A 20,630-nucleotide genomic window follows, 5' to 3' on the forward strand; every position below is an offset into this window, starting at 1 on the left:
CAGACACTCATTTTGATCTTTGTCTAGATTTTAAACTGACAGACGATATTATAAATGATGAAAAGACATTAAAAATGTATTATTTTTTCAGATTTAATAAGTTTAAATTTTCTTACAATTTATTTTCAGCAATTGTACATAGCATTGACCCGTTCAATATCACTTTTGGTCATTCCTTTCTTCTTGAAAGGGTCTAACAAAACCTGCCCGTTTCTGGCCACCATGGTGTCTTTTCCATTCTTGGAGAAGGCTGTATTGCCGTAAATCATAATGGAATCGTAGTCAAACGGGTTGTACAAGATATTTTGGTATGGAGTAAGCTTGAAAAAGGCATGTTCCAAACCTAAGCGTAAAAAAATGTTTAGATATTTTACATCAAGCATGTCAAAAAAAATTTATTAAAGATTCATTTATTACATTAATAAAGGCTTAGCCCTTTAATGGGCCAATTGTTTCTAGTAAAGGTAAATTAAAGTATTTTTGGAATTGAAATTGTTTTAAGAACAGTAATTGGTATAAGAAAAAAAAACTCATTTAGTTTATAAAAATGCCGTTTTTTTGGTGGTAAATATATTTAACAAGACCTATTAGGAACTTATTGACTTTTATTTTTCTTTGTATATAAAATAAATTTTATAAATGCTACAAACTTCAAAAGAAATTATGTATTTTATAACTTTTATACGTTTTTTTAAACTAACAAATGGTTACCAATTTTACTCAAACGCTCTTCAAGAAAGCTGAAGTTATTAACAAATGGAAACCTAAATTAATAGCTGTAAAAAGTGGTGGTAAGTATACTTACCACGGCCTTCCAAAGGGTTAAAATCTCATTAATAAAATGTGATTTTTTTTCCAACAAGAAATAAGAAAGAATTAAATGTAGCAAAATATTTTTTAATTCATTTAGTATTTCAGTTTAAGAAATTTCAATTTAAATAAGAGATTAAATGTTAAACAAATATTAATTATAATGAAGCCCTTAACAAATAAACCAAACTTGAAAATTTAGCGCATTACTTAAAAATGATAATAATAATTGTTCCATAGCAAAATATTGTTGCAACATAGAAATGCTAAGAGTGGGAAGCATTACTCTAATATTATAAACCTTCTTGCATTTCATTGTGGTCTTTTTTCGCCGCGTGAGATAGAATGGGATTTCTTTAAATGAAGAGGATTTCTTAAACTTCCGAAAAATATTGAATGGATAAAAATTTATTCATAAATTTTTATTTCTTGAATTCATGATCATGCAGTCCCTGGCCAAGTTATTAGACTCACACTAAGATTCTTAGTAACATTTTAATTATCAGGTGATACTATGCAGCTATATTGCTTTTAAGCGACTGAAACCGGTTTGATTTTGTTTACGTTCGTGTATCAATTGGTTAAATTGGGTATATAAAAATAAAAGTATTGGGTAAAATAAATATAAAATATATATTATATCAGGTATTACATTAACATATTTTAATACGGCCGGGATAGCCTGGTTGATAGGGCACTGGGCCCATGTCCAAGAGGTCGTGGGTTCGATCCCTGCCGGCCGAAGACTCCATGTGTTCCCATAACAAATCAATACCTCTGGTAGAACTATCCAGGAGTTTCCTTGTCTTCTGGATTAGTTCAAAATTACAAGGCTACGGAGTTGAACATTAGTAGTCGTAAACCCAAAATTGGGTCGGCTGTTCAAGGACGGTTATAAAATATAAAATAAAAAATATATTATAATGAATGACGATGGCTCAGGGGATAGAGCGTTCGCCTTCCAATGAGGCGAACCGGGGTCGAATCCCAGTTGATACGAATTCCGCATCCGGCTTGCGTTGACCACAGTGCTGACGTGAAATATCCTCAGTGGTAGACGGATCATGGGTTAGAGTCCCCTTGCCGTCAGGCAAACCGTGGGAGGTTCTCGTGGTCTTCTTTCCCATGTAACGCAAATGGGAGTTAGCTCCATCAAAAAGTCCTCCACGAAGTCAAATTTCTCTCAATACTTGATCCAAGAGCTCCCTTGTCTTCTGGATTGGGTTCAAAATTACAAGGCTACGGATTTGAATATTAGTAGTCGTAATCCCATTAAATTGAGTCGATTGTTCAACGACGGTTATAAAATAAAATATATTATAATAATTAGACCAAATTATTAGACGCCCTGTAGTTTTTTAATAATTACATGTTTTGCACGAGTTTATATGCAATGCTTTTATCTTTAAACATACTTGTAATGAATTTTTATTCAGGAGATTTTTTATATTATTCCGATTTGTATTTATTTGTAACGTATTGCATTACAATGTTAGCCTTGGTATACGAACGTTAAAAAGTGCAAACCGTTTTCTGTCAAATAGCAGCAATAAAGGCTTACAGTATCACCTACTGATAATTAAGATTTTACATAGAATCTTATAGTGCGTCTAATAATTTAAACAGGGACCGTATTTTACAATGACTATTCGTAATTTCTACTTATACAAACTGTTACTTCATATTACTATGAACAAAAAAAATGGGAATTCTTAAATCAAATGAATTTTTTAAGCTACCGAAAATATTAAATGGATAGCAAATTATTCATAAATAATCTTATCAATTTTTAATACCTTTAAATAAAGAAAATTAAAAATCAATTAAAAAATTATTTTATTTACGATACAAATACTCACCATTTTGTACATTTTCTAGGTAGAGGATCAAATATTTATCTCTGTCTGATCTGCTCTGCTCGTGGAAGAATCCAAGCGCATGCCCCAACTCGTGAACAACTGTACCTATATAGTGGCACCCGTAACCAAGAGATAAATCCTGTGCACCACCAACTGTGCCCACTTGAGAATAGCACCTATAATCAGAGTCAGGATTGAGATGAACATAGTAAAAATACATTTTAATTATCAAGTGTAATAATCATTCCTGTTATTTATCTATTTCCTTTCATTGTACAGATCACGATATATTGTAGTGTAATAAATAGGAATTTATTGAAGTTTTTTTTTTGTATCAATACTTTTTAAAGAAGGGTTATTTTTCAATAGATGGCACCACTATGATAAAATTTAAATGCAATCAAAATTATATTTTAGGAGAAATTTTTATTGATCCTTTTAAAATTGTATTTTTGGGGTAGATTGTGGATATAAATTGTATTGATATTTAAGGAGCTTTAGATTATCACTTTTATGGCGTGTTAGTGGGTTTGTAGCTGGTTTTTCTTATGGATCTTTTTTTTTTTTTTGTTCTGACGTCCACTGGATGCGGGATGACTTTTGAGCGAGTAAACAGGTCAGTATGGATTATTCCGCCTTGCTGAGAAAAGTATAAGAGGCGTGAAGAGTGGCTGAAAAAGTAGTAAGACGGGAGTGCCTGAAAAAGTAGTAAGACGGGAGTACCTGAAAAAGTAGTACGACGGGAGTGCGGATCGTGCCCGATGGAATGTTGAGTTGAAACATCACCGCTGACAGGATCTATCATGGCTGTTAGAAGTATGTTCTGAGCCGGTTTCATCAAGAATGAGTTTAGATTTAGCTGGAATCTCGGAATGAGTTGATCCAGGCGGAAATGCTGAAAGGTTGATATTTGGAAAGAGTCCCTGGATACCGCGACTAAGTAAGCCACCTTGATCGGATGAGCTGTTGCCTGGAAGAAAGTTGATCTGAAGCCTCATATAGTTGACTGGAAATGATAGACGGAGTGTCGCTAGGTTCAGGACTGTTGACAAGAAGTGAGCGTTCCTCGGCAGAAAATCGAGTGTTTCTAAAGAGCTGAATCGTGGTCGGAAGGTCGAGGTTCTCCTAGTCCACAAGTCTACCTGCAGGCCCGGTGGGCGTTCCAGAAGGTGATCTGCAAGTTCCTTTGTATTTATAAACTCTAATTTCTTGCCTTTTTAGTAACTTTTTAGAAGAGCATTTTATTCCGTATTTTAAATTATTTCTATCCGATGTTAAGATACCTATTTTAAGATGAGCCTTGGATATTTAATTTTAATTATCTGCTGTAGGAATACAAGGACTTAAAGTTTAAATGTTTTTGTAAATTTAGAATGAGCTAGTATTTTTATTTCGTAAATGTCTCTTTTAGTGTGAATTAATTTAATGTTATGCATATGAAATTTAAAGGTGCTTTTTATCGAAAAGTTTTATCTTGAGAATAACCATTTGGAAATTTAAAAGTGTATAAATTGAAATTTTGAGTGCACATGGAGGCATCTGGAAATGATCGAGATTGTGTTTGTTGATAATTTATAGTTATAATAAAATTTACTTTTTATTGTTAAAAGTTTCATGTACTTCATTAGTCAAGTGTCTATTTTTGAACCTGGGTAACCGTTACCAAAATTCAATTGATAAATCACAGCCTTGCCAAAGTTTGAAGGGTAACGGTACAGTAGACAGATTGATTCTTTATCTGCTGTAACAGATATTTTTAGAAACCCTGCCTACATTTATTTCCAAAATAAGCAAGCAACATGCCTTAGTGGAATGTAATTGTGTAGTGGTAGATACGCTACAGTACTCCCCCACCAGAATTATATCTGTGATAGAATTCGATACACGGATTCTACTAGTTGCTGTGTTTGTTACAGACCGGGATAACTGGATTAAGGCCACCGGGTTTTGAACATTAGTCATGAAAGCTGCATTAAGATCATGGTCATACCTGCCAACTCTTCCGGAAGATTTTATTTTCATATTCAAAGTGGTAGTAATTATATACTATTTTTCTTTTATAATCCTAATTGTTAAATGATTTTGATCACCACTATTCTTACAAAAATTAAGCACATATATTAATATGCGCTACTATACACGGTTGTCAACTTAACTTTGCTCATATACAACGTATTTGTTTGCCTAGTTTTAATTCCATTTTAATACCACTAGGAAAAATGATAAGGAAAGGGATTAAAAGTTGGCAGGTATGCAACCCTCATCTATGAAAAGGTTCCCCATACTCAATTCGAGTTAACATGCTTTATATACTAGTGAATTGTAATTGTAATTTTGTAGTGGTAGATACGGTTCACTACAAGGGATAAACATTAAAATCAGTTTAATTGACATATAAATAAACATTAATAAATAAACATTAAAATCAGTTTAATTAAAACTAAGAGGTGTTTCGAATAATCACTTTTCATCTCTTCTCCATTTTCTTCAAAAATTTGTAACGGCTCTGGACACCTCAGTAATGATTTGCTAGACTTTCTTAGCTTCTTTTTCCCCTCGATAAAAGGCTCCACCGAATTCAAATATCGAAGGGGTGCAGAGTGAGGGGAAAAGAATCTCTATATGATTATAACAGGAGATAGAGCGTTCGCCTCCCAAAGAGGTGACCCAGGTTCGAATCTCATCAATGGCTGGTCGATATGAATTCCACACCCGGCTCGCACAGACGACAGGGCTGGCGTAATATATCCACCTAATTCTTATCTGTGAATATTTGTTTCGTATAAAAAAATTGATGAACGTTTCTTTATTAACAGTTTAATATTAACAACTCATTGCTAATAAACTTAAATATAATTCCAACCAATATACAAAATCCAAATTTTTTGAGAATGTGATGAAATGTAATGCAGCAAATTTTTATAAAATTTTTGAGGCAGATATGTTAATAGAGGACTCTAAAATCAGACCTATTGCATACTTTCTAACTAGTAATGCAATATTTTCTAAAATTTTTAATTAATTTTAACAAATTTGAATATTAATAAAGGCCTTTAAAAGGGCCAATTTAGTTGCAACATTTACCGCTAAACTTTATTGGCGCTGATTGCATTATCTCAATATTATTTACTTGATATTTCTCCACCAGCCATAATTGGCGCTAATTTTCAACTTCAAATGTAGGCGTGGCTTAGGCCGTTGCAGTCGCGCACATCTAATATTAAACTAATATTACATCAGTTTTCTTCTTTTCTCTCTCCTTCTCTTTTATTACAGATACAACCAAGTCAGATGTCACTAGTACCAGTTGGAAGGGTAAAAGGCCTTGAGCAATCCTAAATGATGATGAACCAATATACGCCCTACAGTAAGGATACAGTTTCCCGCAGAACACCAAAGTTGATCATCACTTGCAAACGGCAAGTGGGTGACCACTTTGGTTAGACTGCGATGACACGAAGGGCGTGCGGTATAAGCCCTCTTTAAAGTGATCTACCGTTAAGTGCTCAACTTCGCTCGCAGGTGGTCGGGCTACCAAGTCCGGGGAGGCTCCGCAGATAAACTAAATTGTGGCGACGCGTTTCCCAGGGATACATTAGGCGGCTTAAAAGGTAAAAAGTGGTAATTAATAAAAATAAAAAAAAATTTAAAATTAGCAACTTTTTGTAACATATCTCATTCAGTTGACTTAAGGCTCCTATACTATCAGAGCTGAACTATCAAGCAATATTGGAGCGAACAAGTTCGCAAGTTAACGTTATTTTAGTATTCGTTATGTTATTACAGAGATGCCAACTGCTGCGGACACGCCAAAACAATTTAAAAAACGGTAAATAACTACAAAGTAAATTTTGCAAATAGTTGACAATATTTGCTTGCATTTAAAAATGTAAGGCATGTAATAACATACCTGCCAACTTTCACTCTTTCCGAGAATGGATTTTCAGAGTGGTTGTAAAACAATAAACGAAAAACAATCTGACTCAAAAATATATTTATATTCAGATCCCGTTGAAATTCGCTTGCCCAAGGATTATTATGCTTTCATATATTTATTGTAATTATTTATATGTAGTGGTGGCCAAACTCATTTATAATTATCATTATAATTCAAAAAGTTAACTGGAATAACCTGAGTATTGCTACCACTTTAAATATGAAAATAAAATCTTCCGGAAAATCCGGAAGGGTTGGTAGGTATATAATAAGTACTATAAAGTGGTGAATTATATAAGCCTATGCCTTGTTTAGAAATAGTGGTGGATTAAAATCTACTAAATCGAACTTATTAAACCAAGAATTACAATTAATAAACTACCACTTGAAAATATTTATTCGCTGTGCTTATGTTAGCTCTTTGCTCCAATAATAAATGATAAGTCGGCCTGTCTAATTAAGGGGCTCTAAGTTGACTATTAAAGATAATTACAAAGAATTTTTTTGGTTTAAATATGAGTAATTTATGACGTTATAGTGATGGTTACAATTCAACAAATAAAAAATTTGATTGAATTATAATACCATCTACGATGTTTTTTAGATTATCATCAATTATAATAATTGCGTATTTAATACGGCGATAAATTATGTAATCATTTTTTGAATATTTAAACTGGTAGTAAATTCTGTCATTTAATGTTAAATTGTTGATTTATTACATTTAATTTAGAATGATTTTGCACACCATGCCGGTGAAGCGTAGGTGGCTATCGGACTTATGGTTTGTACATAAGGTAGTTTCTTTGGGTGAGGTGGTATTTTTGAGTGTTTTTCTGTGACTGGTCCTTGAGTGCTCCTCGGATTTTGGAGGTGAGGCCTTTTATATGTTCATTCTGTATGAGTTTGCTATTTAATATCAGGCCAAGGTATTTAGTTTTCTGCACCACTGAAGCAGTTATGTTGATGATTTGTGCGCTTTTAGTGAATTTTCTACTTAGTCTTGAGTTTATAATTATTAATAAATTGCTTTCATAAGCATTTATGGCTACTCGCCAATTCATGCACCATTCCTCAATTTCGTGAACAAAGTCTCGTAGTCATGAAATGGCAAAACCGGGGTTTGAACATTTTTGAACAACTTCCGTATCATCGGCATAGAAAGCAGTTAGATGATTGGGATCTCCATTCTTCTTTGGGAAATTTGATGCAAAGAAAATATAGAAAGAGGACCCAAGAATACTTCCCTGGGGCAAGCCCGACACTACAGTAGACTGACAGTAGAGCTTGCTTAATTTAGTTTGATATGGAAAATTCTACTTGTTGAGTAGGAGTCTAATAGATGAAGTAAGTCTAAAAGCAAATAGAAACCAAATTTTACTATAAGGCTTTGGTGCCAAACGCGATCAAAGACCTTGGAAATATCTAGTTGTAATAGAGCTGACATGTGTTTTAAGTAAAAGCTATTTCAAACAAATTCAGAAGGTCTAATAAGCTGTTTAACAGTTAAGAGTTTTTCTCTGATCCCGTGCTGTTCATCGGGGAGTAGATTCAGGAATGGTTTCGATCTATTAATATATTTCCTATAGTTGATAGCAGACTGATGGGCCTAAAATTAGAAATATCTGTGTGGTTTTTACCAGGTTTAGATTTTAAAATCACAACATCATGCTGGAGGGGGATAATTGTAATAAACACATTATTGTACATAATAATTGTAGATAATTGAACAGATAATTGTAATAAACAGATGAACTGATTTGTCAAATGATTTATGTAGTAATGAGGAAGGTTCTAGACAATTTTATTGTTCATATTATCTGCCCCAGAACTTCAATACGTTGTATTTCGTATATTATTTTGAATTTTTGAGTCGTGGTAACGTTAAAATTACTTAAATTGAAAAAAATACTAAACTAAAAATAACTTAAATTTCATAACCAATAGAAAATATTTTTTTACAAAGGGAAGCAAGTAGGCATCTCTGACTTGGACTTTCTAGTTGGCAGCTATAAGTTCGTAATTTACAAAATGCTTTATTTTATACCGAAAGTTTTCGTTTGAAATTCCGATTATTTTGGTTATTGCCAATGATTAATAATTTTACAACAATTACGTTGAACAATTGTATAATTTTTAAACGTAATATTTATAAAGTCATGAAATTTATGTTAATTACGAGCACACTTTTCTTTCTTTAAATATAATGAAGTAAATCCCGTAAATTTAGAACGACGGCAAATCTTATATAACAGCAAATATAATATCAGCATAATAATCTTACCCATTTCCATAAAACATTCTGACATAGTCGTGCTCATTTGTTCTGTAAACAAATTTCACGCAAGTATGTTTGTGATATTCCTCAATTCCTGCCTTAATAATATGAACTTGTCTTTCTACACACGTAAAAAAAGAAAAAGTCATTGTAAATGCACTTAACAAAAATAAAATAAACATAAACAGTAAACACACCACACAAATATTTATCTATTATAGCTCAAAGCGAATCTTTCACACCAAATGGGTCCATAAACGCGTGGTAATTACCAGGACGGCCGGGTCTCTACTTTAACAGAGTCACACTTACTTACACATATATCCTTTAACTCTCCCCCCTTTTGTACGTATTCCCAAACTGTAAATATTCATTAGTTTTAATTTTCAAATTGTACTTTAATTTTACCTTTTTTCATGTACTTTTTATTACTTGTAAATTTGTTATTACCTAATAATGGCAAAGTGCCACTTTTTTTTTCTCTCAAGAACTCCATTTTGCTCCCCAAACTTTATTTTTGTCATGTATGTTTCTTAGTTTAATTTCAGGATGAATGGGAAGAGGGCCGTACGGCCTTAGACAACGCCTCTTATAACTGAAAGCCTCCACGCGGTTTTTTTGTAGGTAGTCCGATCAGACCACTATGAAGGTAAACCAATTGATGAAAGGACCATTTAGTACGAAATCTATTAAAAATTAGAAAATTGTAGCAAATATATGTCTAAAAATGTTTTAATTCATGAATATAATTGGTTTGTTTTATTTATTTGTCATCCACTATAGATTCAATTCTCAAATATACATGATAAATTTCTCTCAAGTACTTTTAAAAAAGAATTTGGGTTGATGCTCACAATTGGTTCGCTTTTTAAATCATCTGAGCAGACTACTTATAAGAAACCGTGTGGAGGCTTTCTGATGTAGGAGGTGATGCCTCAGACACCCAGTTCACTGCAACGAACGAAATGGATCCATAAAATTTGTTAAGTTGAAATCATTTAGATAAGCAAAACAGAAACCGATTAAACTAGAAATTTAAATACGTAAATAGAAATGGATTGGTCATGTTCTAAGTAAACCTAAAAAATTTAAAGTAAAACAAGTTTTTGATTGGAACCCTCAGATCAATAGGAAAAAGAGGAAGACCGAAAAATCTAGGAGCAGGATGATTGTAAGCGAATTGAAAACAATAGGAAAGATATGAACAGAGGGAAAATATCTAGCCACAAAAAGAGTGGGTTGAATAGCTATGATAGAAGCCCTATGCTTCAATTCGGAGTGAAGAGAAATATGCATGTGTATGTATGTTAATAGAATAAATTTAAAATTGCTACCCCAGCAATAATTTTAATTCGGCCCATTCAGGGTTTAAAATTGTCAGAAATTGATCTTTTCACGCAGGATAGATTGAGACTAAATACACGGATAGTAAACTATGAAAAATTAAACAACTTTTGCGTTAAGTGAATAATCCCATGAAACTGAAACCAAAAAATACACTTGATGATTTAATAAATTTATTTACTTCAAAATTATGCAGATGGTGATGATAGTCGACATTTTTCGACTGGTGTGTCGGGAGAATAAGAGTCTATTTTTAAGCGCCCGAAACATGTCGACTTCCATTACCACCTCCCTAACTTTTAAACAAGTGAAGCTTTCAAATCCTCAAGTATAATTTCTTCATTGTGTTTAGAAAGCTACAAAGGTATTACTATCAGTTCATGAAAAAAAAAGTTTTTTTTTCAAAACCAAAAAATAATAATGAAGACCAATAGCTTTTTAAAGAAACCAAATAAAGCTATTAAATCATGACATTTATCTTGTCACCATGCAAATATAGAATAATCACCTAAAGATGAATGAACATTGTAGTATACAGTTGCATTTGGCCATCTGAAATGAGAACCAACAATAGCACTTCGGTCTGGATCCTAAAATATAGAGATTTCAGTCCATATAAAATCATATAAAAATGTCAACTATTTTAATTAATTAACAACAAAATTAAAAAAATTATCTCATTAAAGAAAAAAGGTATAGAAGTTAAAGACGCATGAGCCTCTTCTTTAGTTACATCATTTCGCTCAATTAACGGAAATTTCAGAATGCCTCATCATAGTTTTGAACCAAAAAAAAATTTTAAAAATTACTTCCGTCCTTTTTCCGCAAGCACTATTCGGATAAAAAATTTTCGTAAAGAATCTGCGTCCTAAAGGAAGCGGCATTCAGTCCATTTCATAAATGATGAGCTTTTTATCATTTAGGAACATCTATATATATATTTCTCTTACACGGTGACAAAAAAAAGCCTCATTACAACTCCCCGAATGGCAACGCTAGAAAATCGACCAGTAATTGCCGCTAAAAATGTCACATGCCAAATATAGCTGAGATGGCTCTACATATAGCGCTTTTAAAAACGGAAACTGTAATAACCAGAGAGAGCATAAGCTAGGCAAAAGTGAGTAGTCTTTGTCGATAGAGCTCTATTTCAGTATTTTGTCGAAAGCGCTTTTTTTCACGAATTTAAATATTACGAATTTATTTGACGATTTTTGATTTATATCACGAATTTATTTGCTTTACTAGAATTTATTTGTTTATGCAGGTTTTTTCCATTTGCAATTCACTTATTTCAATTTTTAATAGACTTAATTATAGCCAAAATTTTAACCTTTTAAAAGAGATATCAGTTTTAGAAATTTTGTCTTAAGATTTTATACTAAAGCATATATCTAATAGGTTTAACGAATTACATGTCATTTATTTAAATTCAAATTTATTTTAATGATTTAGTATTTATTAAAAATATGCAGTTTTTTTTAAATAAAAAAGTTGTTATATGGATTTGAATGATTGTATTGAATTTTTAGAATTTTGTGTATTTGCGATGTAACTAAGTTAGTAGCGAGCGAAGCGAGCTTGGTTTGCGAAGCAAACCATATAAGATTGCGTAGCAATTTTCGGGGGTTGGCGAGCAAGGGGCGCAGCCCACTAGTGTAGTTTAAAACTATAAAAAATTATTTATACCTACCTCACTAGCTGAATACTCGTTCTTAGTAAGAGTAAAAAAAATAAACAGTCAATATATTGATACTGACAACGAAGTCATGCACAGAATTGAAAGATAAATACAAATTTATAAATCTAAAATAATTAAATTTTTTTATTTATTATATTTTGTCCTTACCAGTGGTTTTACGTTATTATGATGAGCAAAGCACGTTTTTAGTAGTTCATTCCGTGGGAATAAAAATTAACTGCATTAACACATTGGGGCTACCGGTGACCGGCACTGAGTTTGTTCGTAGCGCCACGAGGGTCATCGGTGACGGGCGAAATCAAGATTATTAGAAACACATAATTCGATTAACTTTTTAATGCTTTTAATTTTTCTTTTATATTATTATCGTTACTAAAATGGTTTGAAGAAATTAATGCAGTATAGAACACACCAAAAAATAGTTTTATTTATATACACAGAGATGCCAACCGGACAGCGAATAAATATTTTAAAGTGGTAGTTTATCAATTGTGATCCTTGGTTTAATAAATTTAATTTAGTAGATTTTTATCCACCACTATTTCTAAACAATTCATAGGCTTATATAATTCACCATTTTTAACTTATGAAGTAAAATTAGAGTGGTATTCAACGTGTTAATTATCATTTGGCGCGATACCGTTGCTTTACACCAGCAGAAGATAGACAAAATTTTCCACTATCAAGCGATTTTTTTCCGGTATTTATTCCTTTAAAGAAGGTATAAAAAATCTCTTTTCACAGTATCTATATTAAAGCTTCCAAGTATTGACTGTTGTCAAATATGCTAACATAACACATTGTGCCTATATTAGTACATTTCGTAGCTGTTAAAATTGGACCAATTACCTTAATAGCAGTAATGTCTATTACCATAATTAATTAAGCATCATTGGCGTCAATTATATTATAAATTACCATAATGATATTATGAGAGTATTCGAAAACTAATTAGCACCTTTCCTGCATTAATTTTTCACATAAAGTACTTAGCCTGTCTGTTTTTTTAACTTGAATAAAATTACAAATATTAATTGGGCATATTTGGAGTAAATAAAAATTTTGCAATTTTTTACTTTTCTCTTGAACGAATTAGTACAATTTCTCCATTAATTTTACTTTCAACTTAACTTTTTCTTTCATTTAAGTTTGTACTTATTACTTAAATTAATAAAGCATTATATAAGTTAAGGAACGATACATGGGGATTTTTTACTTTTCTTTTAATCGAATTCCTACAATTTTATATTCGTTCTATTTCTTTTTGTTTCAAGTGGTACCTATTACCAAAATTAATTAGGCATCATTATTAGCATGGCTATTTTCCACTATTTTCTGATAACTTAGTAACTTTCTTATTACCTTTGCTTTTAAGTGCATAACTTTTTTCACTTCAATTATTACATATTACCAAAATTAATCCACCATTTTTGTCAATAATAGCACGTGTGACGATTTTTTGCTTTTCTCCTAAAAGAATTAGCTTTATTTCTCCATTACTTTGGCCTATCAGTACATAAATTGCTTTTTTTTTTTTTTTTTTTTTTTTTTTTTTTTTAATTTCAAGTAGGGTGGCTTAGGCATACCTGCCAACTTTTAATCCCTTCCATTATCATTTTTCCCAGTGGTATTAAAATGGAATTAAAACTTCAATTTTAAGCAAATAAATACATTGTATTTGAGATAACTTGAGTTGACAACCATGATAGTAACGCATATTATCATATGTGCTTAATTTTTGTAAGAATAGTGGTGATCAAAATCATTTAAAAATTAAGTTTATAAAAAAAAAATGGTATATATTTACTACCACTTTAAATATGAAAATAAAATCTTCGGGAAAATCCGGAAGAGTTGGCAGGTATGATAAGGGAAACGAGCCCTGATGTTCTGAAGTTTTCAATAGATACACAGATAATGGTAGAGTGCTCGCCTCCCAATGAGGTGTCCCGGATTCGAATCCAAGTGATGGCTCGCATCGACCACAGTGCCAACGTAAAAATATCCTCAGTGGTAGACGGATCATGAGTTAAAATCCCTTTTCAAGCAGACTAACCGTGGGAGGTTTCCGTGTTTTTCCCCTCCATGTAACTCAAATGCGGATTAGTTTCATTAAAAATTCCTTTCCAAAGACAAATTTCTCCCAATTCTGGATCTAAGAATTTCCTTGTTATATCGACTACGAAATGGAACATTAGCAATCATTAACTCAAAATTGAGTCAGCTGTTTAATAACGGTTATTTAAAAAAAAGTTGATTTTAATTTACTTAGTTTTATAGAGTCGTGTTTTTAAAGCGTACCTAAAGCAAAATAAACATATAAGATTAATTCTGAACTACTAAGTAAGTGACGTTACCCTTTTTGATCTTTGAGTTACTTTGCTCATTGAGTTAATTTGACGTAACGATAAAAATTAATTTAATATTATTTTTTACGCACAATAAATAAATATTTTCAACGCGCAATAAATTATTTTTTAAATGAGTTAGAAAGCAACTCTGTTATCTTTAAAATAAAATAAAAACGGAAGAGTCTTCTGTTTAATTTTTATCAATAGCGAATTCTAAACAAATCAGAAAACTAGATTTCGCTTTTCCCTCAGCCCAATTGAACAGTTCGAGCAGAATACTTCAATGTCTGCAGTGACCTTCTCCGTGCTTTGAACTATCTGTAAGCCAAATTTCATTGCTCTCAGTCAGATGTTTTAAGAACCTTTAACCCCTTGGGGACGGTTGATTCAGAAAAAGCATTCGTGCAAAATCAGAATCAAGTTGTAATTAAATAAAAAACGGTAACTTAAATGTAGTCTTTGCTAATTTGACCGACTTACTTTGCTTTTACTTTAATTATTGTTAGTTTAATCATATATATATAATCAATGTTAATTCAAAGTATAACTAAATAGTTTTATTTTGAACAAAGTAATGGCGAATTAAATAAATCAAACAATTATAATTCCGCTTACAAATAAACTGCTAAAGAATTACTTTGATTACCAGTTTCATCTCCTTACCCTGGTTGATACGGTTTTATGCTGGCACGTATTTGTAACAGTCGGCGCGAAAGGGTTAAAGGACAAACAGACATTTTTACATAAAGCGATAATTGAGGAACCTTTTTTATTACTACCGAATTATTTATAAAAATTGATAAATAATATTAAAAAATTATACTTTACACTTACACGAAATTATACTGCTGCGAACGCATCTTATACTTATACTTGCATCTTGCATGTGAGTTTTCTTTCAATGGTTAATACCGGAGTTAAAACGAAATACGCTAAAAGTGAAACTAACATTAAGGGAGAAGTGAAACTGGCATAAGCTATTTTTATACAGCTTTCTAAATTAAACTATCAGGGCTGTATCTTCTAAATTGAAGACGCCAATTAAATTTTGAAACACAAGAATCCAAATCTGTCAGAAAAAAATGTATGTTTATCAGGGAAAAGAGCATTTTTTTGTCTGATTTTATGATTAAAAATATCACCAGAACCAATCAATCAGTATATTTAAGTTTAGATTTTCGAACCATTGAGAGTGCATCTTAGTACATGAAAATTCAGTCACTAGATCTGAAGTTATGGTGTTAAGTTTTTTTTCTTCTCATTATTTTGCGAGATAAGCCTATATTTTTAAATGTTAGAATATATCAATTGTTTTATTCGCTATAAGGTAAAAAAAACCCATTCCTTGTCCAAAACAAGATGTTCTGTAAAACTATTAAATTTAGCAGCAAAAATTGCTGTTTTTCTTTATACCTTGAAAACGATTATTCACTTATGAATAATCACATTTTAGACATATTGAAAACGTATAGAACCGAAAAGATAAGCATCGATTACTCAAAAAAATTCTTAATTCTTTAAAGTTATGTTATATCGATTCATTTATTTATCATTTGCTGATATATAATTAATGACTAATAAAATTAAAATATTATCTTAGTATTTTATTTAATAAAAAACTTTAATATTTTATTCAATATCTTTTCTGGAAAGAAATTGGCAATCTTAAATAACAGAAGAAATAAATGACGCTTCTCGCCACGATTCAAATTATCAGTTTATAAGTGGTGTATACTGTGATATCTCCGTAACCACAACTGGGAATAATATAAAAAAAACACAACTACTTCCACTTAGTAGGAATAACATTTACCATGACGCAATGCTAAATTCTATGCCACTATCCACATAAATGCCACTATCCACATAAATCAATTATTAATCAAAAATCGAATATCAATTACTTTTCTTTATAATGCAATAAAATCTGGCGAGCAGCTATTTAAACGATCAAACACTTCGTTTGTTTATTTGTGGCTTGAAGTTAGGCTAGCAGAAAATGCCGTTCATGGGTTAAATTTAGTAGGAATAACACAACCTGTGACGTAGGCTATAGTATACCCAATTGAACAGAAACGAACTGCGCATGTGTAATAAGTCAGTCAGTGATTTTTAAGCGAGTAAGTCGTATGAGATCCTCTCCTCTCTTCCATAGAGTCATGAATGAAAATTTATGTGTTTTTTTATTTTTGTTATGTTTTAATAAATTGTTTTTGTTTATAACCACGTCTGTCTGTATGTTTGTTGAGAAATACTTTACAATACTTTCATTATGAGCCAAATTGAAATCAAATGTAAAACACCATTCTCCAGTATTGTGTTATTAAGCGAAGGATGGTGACATACAATTAATTATTAAATAAATGGAGTTATTTTCTCGCTGTTAAAAAGTTTCATTTTTCTACAATAATAATACTTACGAAGGGTCCATCAATACCAGCTATGTCACCTTCGAACAAATCAGGATTTTGCAGAGCTGATCTAGCCACTGAAATATAATATTCACGAATGCAGTTATCGGTTTTACTTTATAATAATCCTTATTCTTTCACCTAAGACATTAAAAAAAGATCAAGACAGAATTTCATCGTAACCGTTAAAACACATGTTTATTCATCACGAAAATTTAATCTGACCGAGCGTCTCAATTCTATAAAGACGCTCTTAATTTAACAAAAAACAAACTAATCGTTTACTTTGATGGCATAATCTGATATGTTAATCATCAATAAAATATCAAATTTCAATATTACGAAAAGCACTTAGACACTTTTGGCATCAAAAGAATGTTGTTGTTGCTTATCCTCATAGATCTGACATAAGTCAGATCAACTCCAAAAAGTTGTTGACAGCCAGAAAGTCAATGACAAGAAGGGGTTTGGAAGTTAAATCCGCCCTGGATAGTCAAACATAATATGTTTCGGTGAGACTGGATGGACACAGCATTTTTTACAAGTCAGGTAAATGTGCCACGTTCGAATGTTAGACATTTTAGGTGACCAGTTGAGAATCTGGTAAAGGCAGTCTGGGAGCTTCGATCGTAATTTATTCCCAGAAAGGTGCCAGGAGATGTTGCGGTGTACCATTGGTGGGTAGGTGGATTTGACCAGATTAATTTTTGTCCATATTTTTCATTGAAGTAAAGTTCTTGCTAAATTAGTGATGACCCGGTGGATATATCTTCCTCACTGCCCTCTTTGGCCAATCTATCTGCTATCTCGTAATGGAATCCATTGGAGAAGTACATCATGGTGCTCAGAAATCTTTTTCGTCTTGAGCAGGATAGATATACACTAGTCTCATCGCTTGCAGAGGACCAGCTACTAAGACGTTGCAGGGCACTGCGGCTGTGCGATAAAATCCAGAGTTTTTTCATAATCACAAAAGAATGCATGAAATCGTAGTTATGTTGTGATATATATTTAGGTTGTGATGAATTATTGAGAGGAAGAGCATTGCTTCTACTGAATATTTGGAGTGTCTTCTTTTGGAATTTTAATTTGTTTTGTACGTACGATGTCTGAGGTTATATTGAGATTTAATATTAAGCCCCATCGTTAACTTTAAAATGGCACTCCGGAATTTTGACGTCATTGAAATTATTCAATGAAATTATTCATATTGAAATTATTCACTACAATACATTAAATTGTGTAATGGGCATTGTATTGTATTGTTGACTTATTCCTCTTGGTCAGCCGCAGGCTAGACCAAGTCAATGAGCTCGAAAGTCTTCAGGAAATCAAATACAAGTAAGGGACCAGAGTAGAGGTCTTTCTTTTCCAGACCAAGACAGTGTAAAATGTGATCGGGAGAATCCTGTGCAGAGTCCCACCTCGTGCACGTTGAATAGGTCTTTCACCCAAGCTCAAAAGAGAGACACCTGATGTGTCCACTTATGAACCTACTTATAGTGGACTGTATGGCTCTATCAGCCCCTATGGTAAGTGCCCACCAGGAGTCTCTCCATTATAGTATTGTATTGTATAAGGTGTTAGTAATAAGACAGACAATAAAAAAAATTCATTTGTACAAAAAGTCTGGTAAAAATAATCCATGAGGAAAAGTTACCAATGAGAAAAAAAGGTAACTGAAAAAATCAGACATAGAAACCTACTTTCTCTGAATCAACATATCTTTTTTCGATGGATTAGGATTTTCACTCTCGAAAATATAGAAGGTAGCCGCAGTCTGGAAAATATGGTCCCCACAGTTTGATTAGAGGAGTCGTTAAAAATTTAGACCGAGCCGCGATAGCTCAGGGAATAGAGGGTTTTCCTCCCATTGATGTGAACCGGGTTCAAATCCCGGCAATGACTGGGATACGAATTCCACATCCGATTTGCACCGACCACAGTGCTGACGTGAAATATCCTCATTGGCAGACGGATCATGGGTTAGAGTCTCCTTGCCGTCAGGCTAACCGCGGGAGGTTCTCGTGGTCTTCCTCTCCATGTAACGCAAATGCTGGTTAGTTCCATCAAAAAGTCCTCCCCGAAGGCAAATTTCTCCCAATACTTGATCCAGGATTCTCCTTGTCTTCTGAATAAGGTTCAAAATTACAAGGCTAAGGAGTTGAACATTAGTAGTCGTAAACCCAAAAATCAGGACGGCTGTTCACAATATCATGATAAAAGTTTAGACCCCTTAATGTTAATTTTACTTTTTGCGTATTTCGCCATATTTCAAAAACTTTCTGAAACGAATTTTAAAAAAATTACACAAAATTATAAAATACATTTATTCAAAGATAATTGCATGCTAAAAACTTATTTTAGTAAATATTTATTACCTTAGTTAATAGTCGAAAAATCGTTGAATTATAAGTTAGAACGTTTTTGCATCATTTTATATGATGCAATTTTGCATTGCAAAATACAAAATGTATCAAAAAGTTTCTGAGAAAACAAATTTTAAAAATACTTTTTTTTTATCCAACCTTTTTCGTTCAAATTTTGTATTTCGCCATGTAAAATTACTTTCTTTTAAAATGCAAAAAATTTTGTACCTTATAATTCAGAATCTTTTCGATTACTATTAAATAAAATAATAATATATATTGAGTAAAAATTAGTTTTTGCATGGAATTATCTTTGTATAAACAAACTTTATAATTGTGAGCAAAAATTTTTCAATCTGCATATAAATTTCCTGAGATATAGCGAAATACGCAAAAATTGAAATTAACATTAAAGGGTATAAACTCCAGATTAAACTATGGGGATCATATTTCAGTTACCCCCTATATTTTGGGTTTCAGAAATTCAAATCCGTCGAAATAGTGGCACGTTTAGTCGGAAAAAGTACGATTTTATGTCTGCACTAATTAATAAGCATATTTGAGGTCACCTCCTCAAATCTTTAAGATTGAGTCTTAGAAGGTGACGATCCAATCATAGATCAAAAGTATTCAGGGTTTTAATTTGAGTACTGTACATTTTAATTAATACTGAAAAAGAAACCTACAGATTATTTTCAATCATACAACTAAACTTCTACATAGAATTATATAAATCGGTTAATTGTAGTGATTATAAAAAAATACGATTTTGTTTTTTCGATATTCATTAGTATTTTTAGTGATTAAAGATAAAATAAATATTGAAAGCTTATTAGAATAAAAAACGTTTATAGTAAATAAATTAAAAAGCTTTAAATAATTCTGAAAATGTGAGAGAGATATTTTAAACAAATTTAAAATTATCGTAATTTATAAAATAAATTAGTTTCTTTTTCATTTCAAAATAGTTTCTATCATCAGTTTTCAAATTATTTCTTTAGGGAAGCACTTCATGATTTCAGGATAAAAAGTACCGGCACCCAGCCATAGCACCGGTACTTTTCGCTGGAATTTTGTCCTAAATTTTTGTTCTGTACAACTCTCCATTCTAAACATTTTAATAAATTTACTGTTATAAAATATTAATGAATGCTAATGAATTAGAACATTACCTTCTTCTTCCTGTGGACTTAGCTGAATAACTTCAGCCAATGCAACGGCCAATAAACCGACAAAAAACAGTCCGGTCCTCATAATTGCAAGTCAAGTGTGGATATGAAGTGATAATGAAGTGATTTGTTTCCTAATCATATTTAATATCATGGGAAATGCCTGCTGCCATTGATTAAATTAATGCAAGTGTATGCCTTGATTCTCACTAATGTTTTCAGTATAACAATCGTCTACTGCATAAGATAATGGATATTTGATGTGTTAAAGACTGTTGACCGCCGATGCTGAAAATACATTGAGAGTATTTAAATAAAAAATTGCCGAACGAATTTTATTACAAATTTAATGTTTTTCCTGCAACACTATGGTCTTGCATCGAATATTTATAACTGAAAAA

The 20,630-nt window shown here is 31.9% G+C and overlaps 1 protein-coding gene across 1 annotated transcript; it reads right to left on the reverse strand.

Moving 5' to 3' along the window:
• Positions 1 to 68: 68 nt before the first annotated feature.
• Positions 69 to 20,336, reverse strand: LOC107443454 (astacin-like metalloprotease toxin 5). Its single transcript, XM_087161470.1, has 6 exons — positions 20,233 to 20,336; positions 16,701 to 16,768; positions 10,736 to 10,817; positions 8,890 to 9,004; positions 2,670 to 2,845; positions 69 to 343 (listed from the first exon to the last, which is right to left on the reverse strand). The coding sequence occupies exons 1-6, from the start codon at positions 20,312 to 20,314 to the stop codon at positions 126 to 128; spliced, it is 741 nt and encodes a 246-aa protein (XP_087017596.1). The 5' UTR covers positions 20,315 to 20,336; the 3' UTR covers positions 69 to 125.
• Positions 20,337 to 20,630: the final 294 nt, after the last annotated feature.

This window comes from Parasteatoda tepidariorum, chromosome 4 (assembly GCF_982258835.1).
Source record: "Parasteatoda tepidariorum strain Cologne lab strain chromosome 4, Ptep-v5.0, whole genome shotgun sequence".
Lineage (NCBI taxonomy): Eukaryota > Metazoa > Arthropoda > Arachnida > Araneae > Theridiidae > Parasteatoda > Parasteatoda tepidariorum.

Coding starts and splice junctions, on each gene's coding strand:
- LOC107443454 (XM_087161470.1), bottom strand. CDS start 20,314: ATGAGGACCGGACTGTTTTTTGTCGGTTTATTGGCCGTTGCATTGGCT. Junction 16,769..20,232: donor AAGTCCACAGGAAGAAGAAG/GTAATGTTCTAA, acceptor ATTATATTTCAG/TGGCTAGATCAGCTCTGCAA. Junction 9,005..10,735: donor CAATGTTCATTCATCTTTAG/GTGATTATTCTA, acceptor TTACGTGTGTAG/AAAGACAAGTTCATATTATT.